Source organism: Oncorhynchus kisutch, linkage group LG23 (genome assembly GCF_002021735.2).
Source record: "Oncorhynchus kisutch isolate 150728-3 linkage group LG23, Okis_V2, whole genome shotgun sequence".
Classification (NCBI taxonomy): Eukaryota; Metazoa; Chordata; class Actinopteri; order Salmoniformes; family Salmonidae; genus Oncorhynchus; species Oncorhynchus kisutch.
This window is the reverse complement of record NC_034196.2, coordinates 3,513,883-3,527,428: the sequence shown is the minus strand read 5'-3', so window position 1 is coordinate 3,527,428 and position 13,546 is coordinate 3,513,883. Positions and strand designations below refer to the sequence as shown.

Genomic DNA, 13,546 nt, shown 5'->3' with positions numbered 1-13,546 from the left:
GCACATCCTCGGGCTGGATTCAATCTGTTTCACTTGCGACGACCCTCCCACTCTGCCAAATTCTCTCTCTTTGCTCTTGATAGGATGCCGGGGTGCGGAGGGTCGTCAGCGAAATGGGACATTCTCCACGCAGACACACTGTTAGATTCTGGTCGTGGCTGTTTTGTTTGTTTGTTTGCTTTGGCACCATTCAACATCCCTCATTATTGCATGTATGCACGCAACCACTTACACTACTGACTACACACACCATTGTTACTTGTTTATAGTTTAGTGAATAAATATATTTTTGTCATTCCTTGATCTCCACGTTGTCTCCCTTTTTGTTACGGGCTACGAGTTCGTGACTGAAGTATCGCGGAAGATACACGTTAAAATGTAAAGGTCATTTCCGATTGAGCTGTAATATGCACCGTTCACTGGGAATGCAGTGTCCGACCGCGGGGAATGCAGTGTCCGACCGCAGGAACGGGAATGCAGTGTCCGACCGCGGGAACGGGAATGCAGTGTCTGACCGCGGGGAATGCATTGTCCGACTGCGGGGAATGCAGTGTCCGACCGCGGGGAATGCAGTGTCCGACCGCGGGAACGGGAATGCAGTGTCCGACCGTGGGGAATGCAGTGTCCGACCGCGGGGAATGCAGTGTCCGACCGCGGGAAAGGGAATGCAGTGTCCGACCGCGGGAACGGGGAATGCAGTGTCCAACCACGGGAAAGGGGAATGCAGTGTCTGACCGCGGAAAAGGGGAATGCAGTGTCCGACCGCGGGAACGGGGAATGCAGTGTCCAACCGCGGGAACATTGCCTTTAATGGTCAATCGCGCTCTAAAGCAGATCTTCAGCACTACGGATTGAATAGAGCCCCGCGTTGCGCGTAATCTATTTCGCTCTGTTTTCTCTCTCCTGAGCACAACCCAGCTGTATTCCAAAACAACACTGGCACGGGACCTGGCAGCAAAGACTATTGACACAGAATACGAGGGGCACAAACTCTGCCAAAGCTAGTTATTTGGAGACAAGTCAGGTTGACTGGTTATTTATACCCACAGGTTCCGTTTTGACTCCTGTCACATACAGCAATGGGTTCCCTCTTGCTGTAGCACTGGGCAGTGAGACTGTGAGGTAGGCCAGACTGACTGGGAAGTTCCCTGTAGAGACCTAAACAGAAGAGAAGACACTTCTAATTGACGCGTCATACTTCTCTTACCATTTCTACCACAAGGGGAAAGGAAATATTTTACTGGCAAACCAGTGTACACTGTAAAGTACTAAAAGGACCGTGTAGCTGTGTGCGCATGATTTCTCACCTTCAGAGAGAATTTGAACTCAGGACCGATGTCATTGAAGGTATTAACTGCGGTCTTTGCTTCATTGTCCATGTCAACCACATAGAAGTTGAGATTGGCTTCCCTGGAGAGGGAGATCTCTGAGTCATAGTGGACAGGGACGGAGATAGAGGCCTGGTTGTCTGACGGGTTCGCCTCTGTGCTGTCACTGTAGAGAGGAGAAGTAAGCCCGTGCAACAGAAGACCCAGAGTCCTAACAGAGAACACTATATGATCAACTGTGGTTGGTACACGAACGAGCAAACAAGTGCTACCTTAGAGCTTCAAAGCTCACGTCGGCTTCGGTCTGCAGTTGATTCAGGTTGAAGTCAAAGTTGACTCCAAATGTCACCTGCAGGGAACAGTGTATTGTTAAGGAACGGCAACCCCGGCTGACAGAGACCTACACACGCGACGGCTGTCGTGTCTTTAGGCGTCAGGTCTTACCTCTTGGTTCTGCCTTAAAGCTGGGTACCCCACCTGGCATGAGAGGGTAAGAGACTCCTTGGTGGAGGTGCACTTCACCTCTGTTCCATCACTCTGAAATGAAACACAACGTTAGGGTAAATGCTTACTGATAAATATCAAAATAGCCCTCCTCTAGGGTATGCGTATGTGTACAAAGCAAAGATGCTGATGCATACTGGAGGACTGATGGATGCGAAGAAGAGGTTTTTGGAGTACGTGGCCGTGACTTGGGTGTTGTACGCATTCTCCTTCTTGTTGGTCACAGACACAGTGAAGGACAGCCTCTTGTCCTTAAAGCTGACCAGCATCCTAGACGAGCTGCAAAACACAACACTCGTTTTACTCAGAACAAGACTGAGGGGGTCAGAGTGTATAATTCTACCTGTATGGGGGAAATGAAATGCTGTAGAACGAAGACACCACAGTTTGATGGGGGATCTATGAACAGATCTCATGGGGCCATATATGGTGTCACCATTAACTGGAGCAGTGAAAATAACATATGTCCCTCTGACTGGCCAAGGTTTATGACCTTACTACTCACTTTAAGAGGTGCTGTCTGTGCGTTTGTGTCTGTATGTCTACTGTGTTTTCATAACGACCCTGTCTGTCTGTCTGTCTGTCTGTCTGTCTGTCTGTCTGTCTGTCTGTCTGTCTGTCTGTCTGTCTGTCTGTCTGTCTGTCTGTCTGTCTGTCTGTCTGTCTGTCTGTCTGTCTGTCTGTCTGTCTGTCTGTCTGTCTGTCTGTCTGTCTGTCTGTCTGTCTGTCTGTCTGTCTGTCTGTCTGTCTGTCTGTCTGTCTGTCTGTCTGTCTGTCTGTCTGTCTGTCTGTCTGTCTGTCTGTCTGTCTGTCTGTCTGTCTGTCTGTCTGTCTGTCTGTCTGTCTGTCTGTCTGTCTGTCTGTCTGTCTGTCTGTCTGTCTGTCTGTCTGTCTGTCTGTCTGTCTGTCTGTCTGTCTGTCTGTCTGTCTGTCTGTCTGTCTGTCTGTCTGTCTGTCTGTCTGTCTGTCTGTCTGTCTGTCTGTCTGTCTGTCTGTCTGTCTGTCTGTCTGTCTGTCTGTCTGTCTGTCTGTCTGTCTGTCTGTCTGTCTGTCTGTCTGTCTGTCTGTCTGTCTGTCTGTCTGTCTGTCTGTCTGTCTGTCTGTCTGTCTGTCTGTCTGTCTGTCTGTCTGTCTGTCTGTCTGTCTGTCTGTCTGTCTGTCTGTCTGTCTGTCTGTCTGTCTGTCTGTCTGTCTGTCTGTCTGTCTGTCTGTCTGTCTGTCTGTCTGTCTGTCTGTCTGTCTGTCTGTCTGTCTGTCTGTCTGTCTGTCTGTCTGTCTGTCTGTCTGTCTGTCTGTCTGTCTGTCTGTCTGTCTGTCTGTCTGTCTGTCTGTCTGTCTGTCTGTCTGTCTGTCTGTCTGTCTGTCTGTCTGTCTGTCTGTCTGTCTGTCTGTCTGTCTGTCTGTCTGTCTGTCTGTCTGTCTGTCTGTCTGTCTGTCTGTCTGTCTGTCTGTCTGTCTGTCTGTCTGTCTGTCTGTCTGTCTGTCTGTCTGTCTGTCTGTCTGTCTGTCTGTCTGTCTGTCTGTCTGTCTGTCTGTCTGTCTGTCTGTCTGTCTGTCTGTCTGTCTGTCTGTCTGTCTGTCTGTCTGTCTGTCTGTCTGTCTGTCTGTCTGTCTGTCTGTCTGTCTGTCTGTCTGTCTGTCTGTCTGTCTGTCTGTCTGTCTGTCTGTCTGTCTGTCTGTCTGTCTGTCTGTCTGTCTGTCTGTCTGTCTGTCTGTCTGTCTGTCTGTCTGTCTGTCTGTCTGTCTGTCTGTCTGTCTGTCTGTCTGTCTGTCTGTCTGTCTGTCTGTCTGTCTGTCTGTCTGTCTGTCTGTCTGTCTGTCTGTCTGTCTGTACTGTCTGTCTGTCTGTCTGTCCTGTCTGTCTGTCTGTCTGTCTGTCTGTCTGTCTGTCTGTCTGTCTGTCTGTCTGTCTGTCTGTCTGTCTGTCTGTCTGTCTGTCTGTCTGTCTGTCTGTCTGTCTGTCTGTCTGTCTGTCTGTCTGTCTGTCTGTCTGTCTGTCTGTCTGTCTGTCTGTCTGTCTGTCTGTCTGTCTGTCTGTCTGTCTGTCTGTCTGTCTGTCTGTCTGTCTGTCTGTCTGTCTGTCTGTCTGTCTGTCTGTCTGTCTGTCTGTCTGTCTGTCTGTCTGTCTGTCTGTCTGTCTGTCTGTCTGTCTGTCTGTCTGTCTGTCTGTCTGTCTGTCTGTCTGTCTGTCTGTCTGTCTGTCTGTCTTACCTCTTGGTTCTGCCCTAAAGCTGGGTACCCCACCTGGCATGAGAGGGTATGTCTGTCTGTCTGTCTGTCTGTCTGTCTGTCTGTCTGTCTGTCTGTCTGTCTGTCTGTCAGTCTGTCTGTCAAATAACGTCTGGTATTCAAACAAATCACACTGCATTTGACTGTTTAAAGGTTATTTATGTTTGAGCCGCATCTGTAGTGTTTACTGCAAATGCCGTCTCTGTGAAAGTCAAGGAAATTGCTTCTGAAAGTCAAGTGCAGTGCAATGTCGGCACATTGGGGTTTGTTTGAATCCCGGTCTGTGTCATTCAACTTATAGAGGAAGTGTATTCCCACTAAACCAGACCAACAGAACAGGACTTATTTGTCTGTTCCCATAGAAAAACATATGGGAACACTTGTCTCATAATACGAGACATGTCTGTTATTCCTGAGCTCTGGAGGAACAGTGTAGGTTGAGAGTAGCCTGGTTTAACCAGACTGAATGCTGTGCTCAACATTGAGCCCTGTGTTCAGTCTGGTTTTACTAGGCTAGGTTGAGAGAGTGTCAGATTTCACCTGGGAATCATCTCTCCTTTCTTCAACTTCAAGAGCAGGTCACTCAAACACACATCGTCAGAGCCACAGTCTTTGGAGAATGGGATCTGTTGTAAAGAGTTCACACGACATCAAATCAAATCAAATTGTATTTGTTACATGCGCCGAAAACAACAGGTGTAGACCTTACAGTGAACTGCTTTCTTACAAGCCCTTAACCAACAATGCAGTTTTAAGAAAATACCTAAAAAACAAGTAACAAATAAAAGTAACAAATAATTACAGAGCAGCAGTAAGATAACAATAGCGAGGCTTTATACAGGGGGTACCAGTACCAGAGTCAATATGCGGGTTAGTCCAGGGCACCGGTTAGTCCAAGGCACCGGTTAGTCCACCGGTTAGTCCAGGGCACCGGTTAGTCCAGGGCTCCGGTTAGTCCCACCGGTCAGTCCACAGGTTAGTCCAGGGCACCGGTTAGTCCAGGGCTCCGGTTAGTCCAGGGCTCCGGTTAGTCCACCGGTTAGTCCAGGGCACCGGCTAGTCCAGGGCGCCGGTTAGTCCACCGGTTAGTCCAGGGCACCGGGTAGTCCAGGGCACCGGTTAGTCCACCGGTTAGTCCAGGGCGCCGGTTAGTCCAGGGCACCGGTTAGTCCAGGGCGCCGGTTAGTCCACCGGTTAGTCCAGGGCACCGGTTAGTCCAGGGCGCCGGTTAGTCCACCGGTTAGTCCAGGGCACCGGGTAGTCCAGGGCACCGGTTAGTCCACCGGTTAGTCCAGGGCGCCGGTTAGTCCAGGGCTCTGGTTAGTCCACCGGTTAGTCCAGGGCACCAGTTAGTCCAGGGCGCCGGTTAGTCCACCGGTTAGTCCAGGGCTCCGGTTAGTCCAGGGCACCGGTTAGTCCACCGGTTAGTCCAGGGCACCGGTTAGTCCAGGGCACCGGTTAGTCCACCGGTTAGTCCAGGGCACCGGTTAGTCCAGGGGGTTAGTCGAGGGCACCGGTTAGTCCAGGGCACCGGTTAGTCCACCGGTTAGTCCAGGGCACCGGTTAGTCCACCGGTTAGTCCAGGGCACCGGTTAGTCCAGGGCGCCAGTTAGTCCAGGGCACCAGTTAGTCCACCGGTTAGTCCAGGGCACCGGTTAGTCCAGGGCACCGGTTAGTCCAGGGTGCCGGTTAGTCCAGGGCTCCGGTTAGTCCAGGGCTCCGGTTAGTCCAGGGCACCGGTTAGTCCACCGGTTAGTCCAGGGCGCCGGTTAGTCCACCGGTTAGTCCAGGGCACCGGTTAGTCCAGGGCACCGGTTAGTCCACCGGTTAGTCCAGGGCACCGGTTAGTCCAGGGGGTTAGTCGAGGGCACCGGTTAGTCCAGGGCACCGGTTAGTCCACCGGTTAGTCCAGGGCACCGGTTAGTCCACCGGTTAGTCCAGGGCACCGGTTAGTCCAGGGCGCCAGTTAGTCCAGGGCACCAGTTAGTCCACCGGTTAGTCCAGGGCACCGGTTAGTCCAGGGCACCGGTTAGTCCAGGGTGCCGGTTAGTCCAGGGCTCCGGTTAGTCCAGGGCTCCGGTTAGTCCACCGGTTAGTCCAGGGCACCGGTTAGTCCACCGGTTAGTCCAGGGCGCCGGTTAGTCCACCGGTTAGTCCAGGGCACCGGGTAGTCCAGGGCACCAGTTAGTCCACCGGTTAGTCCAGGGCACCGGTTAGTCCAGGGCGCCGGTTAGTCCACCGGTTAGTCCAGGGCACCGGTTAGTCCAGGGCACCGGTTAGTCCAGGGTGCCGGTTAGTCCACCGGTTAGTCCAGGGCACCGGTTAGTCCAGGGCTCTGGTTAGTCCATCGGTTAGTCCAGGGCACCGGTTAGTCCAGGGCGCCGGTTAGTCCACCGGTTAGTCCAGGGCTCCGGTTAGTCCAGGGCACCGGTTAGTCCACCGGTTAGTCCAGGGCACCGGTTAGTCCAGGGCACCGGTTAGTCCACCGGTTAGTCCAGGGCACCGGTTAGTCCAGGGGGTTAGTCGAGGGCACCGGTTAGTCCAGGGCACCGGTTAGTCCACCGGTTAGTCCAGGGCACCGGTTAGTCCACCGGTTAGTCCAGGGCACCGGTTAGTCCAGGGCGCCAGTTAGTCCAGGGCACCAGTTAGTCCACCGGTTAGTCCAGGGCACCGGTTAGTCCAGGGCACCGGTTAGTCCAGGGTGCCGGTTAGTCCAGGGCACCGGTTAGTTCACCGGTTAGTCCAGGGCTCCGGTTAGTCCAGGGCACCGGTTAGTCCACCGGTTAGTCCAGGACACTGGTTAGTCCACCGGTTAGTCCAGGGCGCCGGTTTGTCCAGGGCACCGGTTAGTCCAGGGCACCGGTTAGTCCACTGGTTAGTCCAGGGCAACGGTTAGTCCACCGGTTAGTCCAGGGCGCCGGTTAGTCCACGGCACCGGTTAGTCCAGGGCACCGGTTAGTCCAGGGCGCCGGTTAGTCCAGGGCGCCGGTTAGTCCGGGGCACCGGTTAGTCCAGGGCACTGGTTAGTCCAGGGCACCGGTTAGTCCACTGGTTAGTCCAGGGCACCGGTTAGTCCAGGGCACCGGTTAGTCCACCGGTTAGTCCAGGGCACCGGTTAGTCCACCGGTTAGTCCAGGGCGCCAGTAGTCCACGGTTAGTCCAGGGCACCGGTTAGTCCAGGGCGCCGGTTAGTCCAGGGCACCGGTTAGTCCAGGGCGCCGGTTAGTCCAGGGCTCCGGTTAGTCCACCGGTTAGTCCAGGGCACCGGTTAGTCCAGGGCACCGGTTAGGGCGCCGGTTAGTCCAGGGCGCCGGTTAGTCCAGGGCGCCGGTTAGTCCACCGGTTAGTCCAGGGCTCCGGTTTGTCCACCGGTTAGTCCAGGGCACCAGTTAGTCCACCGGTTAGTCCAGGGCACCGGTTAGTCCAGGGGGTTAGTCCAGGGCGGTTAGTCCAGGGCGCCGGTTAGTCCAGGGCACCAGTTAGTCCACCGGTTAGTCCAGGGCACCGGTTAGTCCAGGGCACCGGTTAGTCCAGGGTGCCGGTTAGTCCAGGGCGCCGGTTAGTCCAGGGCGCCGGTTAGTCCAGGGCACCGGTTAGTCCAGGGCACCAGTTAGTCCACCGGTTAGTCCAGGGCTCCGGTTAGTCCAGGGCACCGGTTAGTCCACCGGTTAGTCCAGGGCACCGGTTAGTCTAGGGCACCGGTTAGTCCACCGGTTAGTCCAGGGCACCGGTTAGTCCAGGGCACCGGTTTGTCCAGGGCGCCAGTTAGTCCAGGACACTGGTTAGTCCACCGGTTAGTCCAGGGCGCCGGTTTGTCCAGGGCACCGGTTAGTCCAGGGCACCGGTTAGTCCACTGGTTAGTCCAGGGCACCGGTTAGTCCAGGGCACCGGTTAGTCCACCGGTTAGTCCAGGGCACCGGTTAGTCCACCGGTTAGTCCACCGGTTAGTCCAGGGCACCGGTTAGTCCACCGGTTAGTCCAGGGCACCGGTTAGTCCAGGGCGCCGGTTAGTCCGGGGCACCGGTTAGTCCAGGGCACTGGTTAGTCCAGGGCACCGGTTAGTCCACTGGTTAGTCCAGGGCACCGGTTAGTCCACCGGTTAGTCCAGGGCACCGGTTAGTCCAGGGTGCCGGTTAGTCCACCGGTTAGTCCAGGGCACCGGTTAGTCCACCGGTTAGTCCAGGGCACCGGTTAGTCCAGGGCGCCGGTTAGTCCAGGGCGCCGGTTAGTCCGGGGCACCGGTTAGTCCAGGGCACCGGTTAGTCCACCGGTTAGTCCAGGGCACCGGTTAGTCCACCGGTTAGTCCAGGGCACCGGTTAGTCCAGGGCGCCGGTTAGTCCAGGGCACCTGTTAGTCCACCGCTTGCTGTGCGGTAGCAGAGAGAACAGTCTATGACTAGAGTGGCTGGAGTCTTTGACAATTGTTAGGGCCTTCTTTTGACACTGCCTGGTACAGAAGTCCTGGATGGCAGGAAGCTTGGCCCCGGTGATGTACTGGGCCGCATGCACTACCCTCTGTAGCGCCTTGCGGTCGGAGGCAGAGCAGTTGCCATACCAGGCAGTGATGCAACCCAGGCAGTGATGCTCTCGATGGTGCAGCTGTAGGTCATTTTGAAGATCTGAGGACCCATGCCAAATCCTTTCAGTCTCCTGTGATGTGGACGCCAAGGAACTTGAAGCTCTCAACCTGCTACACTACAACCCCGCTGGTGAGAATGGGGGCTTGCTCGGTCCTCCTTTTCCTGTAGTCCACAATCATCTCCTTTGTCTTGATCACACTGAGGGAGAGGTTGTTCTCCTGGCACCACACGGCCAGGTCTCTGACTTCCTCCCTATGGGCTGTCTCGTCGTTGTCGGTGATCAGGATCACTGTTGTACCATCGGCAAACTTAATGATGAGTGAACAGGGAGTACAGGAGGGGACTGAGCACGCACCCCTGAGGGGCCCCTGTGTTGAGGATCAGCGCGGCGGAGGTGTTTAGTCCCAGCATTCTGTTGTATTGGGAACTGTGGAGGAGCCTTATCCCAGTTCAACCCCAAACCTAGCCTCAACCACAACTGTAACACTAACTCTGGCTTCATGTCCCCATTCCACATCCCACATCCTAAAACCTAATCCCAGCTTCATGTCCACGTCCAGTTCAACCCTAACCCTAGCCACAACCGTAGCTCTAACCCCTAGTTTCATGTCCCCATACGGGTGCAACCCTAACCATAGTCTCCTCCACAACCCTAACCCTACCTACATGCCAAATCAAATCAAATCAACGATTGTTTGTCAGACACACAGAATACAGCGAGTGTAACGGTACAATTAAATGCTTACTTGCAGCTTTTCCTAAACAGTGCAGGATAAATGGAAAGTAGCAAAACTATCAATATAGAAAGTAGACTAATACAAGTAATACAAATAGTCATAAAATAACAAGTAGTAGTTGATAAATAGCACAATAGTTGATAAACAAAGACGAGGTAATACAATGTATAATAAAAGAACACAAGAATTTACCCTAACCCTAGATTAATGTCTATATCCTAGCCTCAACCCTAACCCTAACCCTAGATTAATGTCTATATCCTAGCCTCAACCCTAACCCTAACCCTAACCCTAGATTAATGTCTATATCCTAGCCTCAACCCTAACCCTAACCCTAGATTAATGTCTATATCCTAGCCTCAACCCTAACCCTAACCCTAGATTAATGTCTATATCCTAGCCTCAACCCTAACCCTAACCCTAACCCTAGATTAATGTCTATATCCTAGCCTCAACCCCAACCCTAACCCTAGATTAATGTCTATATCCTAGCCTCAACCCTAACCCTAACCCTAGATTAATGTCTATATCCTAGCCTCAACCCCAACCCTAACCCTAGATTAATGTCTATATCCTAGCCTCAACCCTAACCCTAACCCTAACCCTAGATTAATGTCTATATCCTAGCCTCAACCCCAACCCTAACCCTAGATTAATGTCTATATCCTAGCCTCAACCCTAACCCTAACCCTAACCCTAGATTAATGTCTATATCCTAGCCTCAACCCCAACCCTAACCCTAGATTAATGTCTATATCCTAGCCTCAACCCTAACCCTAACCCTAGATTAATGTCTATATCCTAGCCTCAACCCTAACCCTAACCCTAACCCTAGATTAATGTCTATATCCTAGCCTCAACCCTAACCCTAACCCTAACCCTAGATTAATGTCTATATCCTAGCCTCAACCCTAACCCTAACCCTAGATTAATGTCTATATCCTAGCCTCAACCCTAACCCTAACCCTAGATTAATGTCTATATCCTAGCCTCAACCCTAACCCTAGATTCATGTCTATATCCTAGCCTCAACCCTAACCCTAACCCTAGATTAATGTCTATATCCTAGCCTCAACCCCAACCCTAACCCTAGATTAATGTCTATATCCTAGCCTCAACCCTAACCCTAACCCTAGATTAATGTCTATATCCTAGCCTCAACCCTAACCCTAGATTAATGTCTATATCCTAGCCTCAACCCTAACCCTAGATTAATGTCTATATCCTAGCCTCAACCCTAACCCTAACCCTAGATTAATGTCTATATCCTAGCCTCAACCCTAACCCTAACCCTAGATTAATGTCTATATCCTAGCCTCAACCCTAACCCTAACCCTAGATTAATGTCTATATCCTAGCCTCAACCCTAACCCTAACCCTAGATTAATGTCTATATCCTAGCCTCAACCCTAACCCTAACCCTAACCCTAGATTAATGTCTATATCCTAGCCTCAACCCTAACCCTAACCCTAACCCTAGATTAATGTCTATATCCTAGCCTCAACCCTAACCCTAACCCTAACCCTAGATTAATGTCTATATCCTAGCCTCAACCCTAACCCTAACCCTAACCCTAGATTAATGTCTATATCCTAGCCTCAACCCCAACCCTAACCCTAGATTAATGTCTATATCCTAGCCTCAACCCTAACCCTAACCCTAACCCTAGATTAATGTCTATATCCTAGCCTCAACCCTAACCCTAACCCTAACCCTAGATTAATGTCTATATCCTAGCCTCAACCCTAACCCTAACCCTAGATTCATGTCTATATCCTAGCCTCAACCCTAACCCTAACTTAATGTCTATATCCTAGCCTCAACCCTAACCCTAACCCTAGATTCATGTCTATATCCTAGCCTCAACCCTAACCCTAACCCTAGATTCATGTCTATATCCTAGCCTCAACCCTAACCCTAACACTAGATTCATGTCTATATCCTAGCCTCAACCCTAACCCTAACCCTAGATTCATGTCTATATCCTAGCCTCAACCACAACCCTAACCCTAGATTCATGTCTATATCCTAGCCTCAACCCTAACCCTAACCCTAGATTCATGTCTATATCCTAGCCTCAACCCTAACCCTAACCCTAGATTAATGTCTATATCCTAGCCTCAACCACAACCCTAACTTAATGTCTATATCCTAGCCTCAACCCTAACCCTAACCCTAGATTCATGTCTATATCCTAGCCTCAACCCTAACCCTAACCCTAGATTAATGTCTATATCCTAGCCTCAACCCTAACCCTAACCCTAGATTAATGTCTATATCCTAGCCTCAACCCTAACCCTAACCCTAGATTCATGTCTATATCCTAGCCTCAACCCTAACCCTAACCCTAGATTAATGTCTATATCCTAGCCTCAACCACAACCCTAACTTAATGTCTATATCCTAGCCTCAACCCTAACCCTAACCCTAGATTCATGTCTATATCCTAGCCTCAACCCTAACCCTAACCCTAGATTCATGTCTATATCCTAGCCTCAACCCTAACCCTAACCCTAGATTAATGTCTATATCCTAGCCTCTACCCTAACCCTAACCCTAGATTAATGTCTATATCCTAGCCTCAACCACAACCCTAACCCTAGATTAATGTCTATATCCTAGCCTCAACCACAACCCTAACTTAATGTCTATATCCTAGCCTCAACCACAACCCTAACTTAATGTCTATATCCTAGCCTCAACCACAACCCTAACCCTAGATTAATGTCTATATCCTAGCCTCAACCACAACCCTAACTTAATGTCTATATCCTAGCCTCAACCACAACCCTAACCCTAGATTCATGTCTATATCCTAGCCTCAACCCTAACCCTAACCCTAGATTCATGTCTATATCCTAGCCTCAACCCCAACCCTAACCCTAGATTCATGTCTATATCCTAGCCTCAACCCTAACCCTAACCCTAGATTCATGTCTATATCCTAGCCTCAACCACAACCCTAACCCTAGATTCATGTCTATATGCTAGCCTCAACCACAACCCTAACCCTAGATTAATGTCTATATCCTAGCCTCAACCCTAACCCTAACCCTAGATTAATGTCTATATCCTAGCCTCAACCACAACCCTAACCCTAGATTAATGTCTATATCCTAGCCTCAACCACAACCCTAACTTAATGTCTATATCCTAGCCTCAACCCTAACCCTAACCCTAGATTCATGTCTATATCCTAGCCTCAACCCTAACCCTAACCCTAGATTAATGTCTATATCCTAGCCTCAACCCTAACCCTAACCCTAGATTAATGTCTATATCCTAGCCTCAACCCTAACCCTAACCCTAGATTCATGTCTATATCCTAGCCTCAACCCTAACCCTAACCCTAGATTAATGTCTATATCCTAGCCTCAACCACAACCCTAACTTAATGTCTATATCCTAGCCTCAACCCTAACCCTAACCCTAGATTCATGTCTATATCCTAGCCTCAACCCTAACCCTAACCCTAGATTCATGTCTATATCCTAGCCTCAACCCTAACCCTAACCCTAGATTAATGTCTATATCCTAGCCTCTACCCTAACCCTAACCCTAGATTAATGTCTATATCCTAGCCTCAACCACAACCCTAACCCTAGATTAATGTCTATATCCTAGCCTCAACCACAACCCTAACTTAATGTCTATATCCTAGCCTCAACCACAACCCTAACTTAATGTCTATATCCTAGCCTCAACCACAACCCTAACCCTAGATTAATGTCTATATCCTAGCCTCAACCACAACCCTAACTTAATGTCTATATCCTAGCCTCAACCACAACCCTAACCCTAGATTCATGTCTATATCCTAGCCTCAACCCTAACCCTAACCCTAGATTCATGTCTATATCCTAGCCTCAACCCCAACCCTAACCCTAGATTCATGTCTATATCCTAGCCTCAACCCTAACCCTAACCCTAGATTCATGTCTATATCCTAGCCTCAACCACAACCCTAACCCTAGATTCATGTCTATATGCTAGCCTCAACCACAACCCTAACCCTAGATTAATGTCTATATCCTAGCCTCAACCCTAACCCTAACCCTAGATTAATGTCTATATCCTAGCCTCAACCACAACCCTAACCCTAGATTAATGTCTATATCCTAGCCTCAACCACAACCCTAACTTAATGTCTATATCCTAGCCTCAACC

At 50.6% G+C, this 13,546-nt stretch overlaps 1 protein-coding gene across 1 annotated transcript in view; it reads right to left on the bottom strand.

Moving 5' to 3' along the window:
• Positions 1–13,546, bottom strand: part of LOC109868295 (integrin alpha-2) — a 43,208-nt gene that overhangs the window by 2,353 nt on the left and 27,309 nt on the right. The window contains exons 19-24 of the mRNA XM_020457748.2: positions 4,602–4,687; positions 1,970–2,111; positions 1,773–1,865; positions 1,601–1,677; positions 1,308–1,494; positions 1,048–1,158 (exon numbers count right to left, since the gene is read on the bottom strand). Coding sequence (XP_020313337.2) covers positions 1,048–1,158; positions 1,308–1,494; positions 1,601–1,677; positions 1,773–1,865; positions 1,970–2,111; positions 4,602–4,687 — 696 coding nt within the window. The remainder of the gene's footprint in view (positions 1–1,047; positions 1,159–1,307; positions 1,495–1,600; positions 1,678–1,772; positions 1,866–1,969; positions 2,112–4,601; positions 4,688–13,546) is intronic.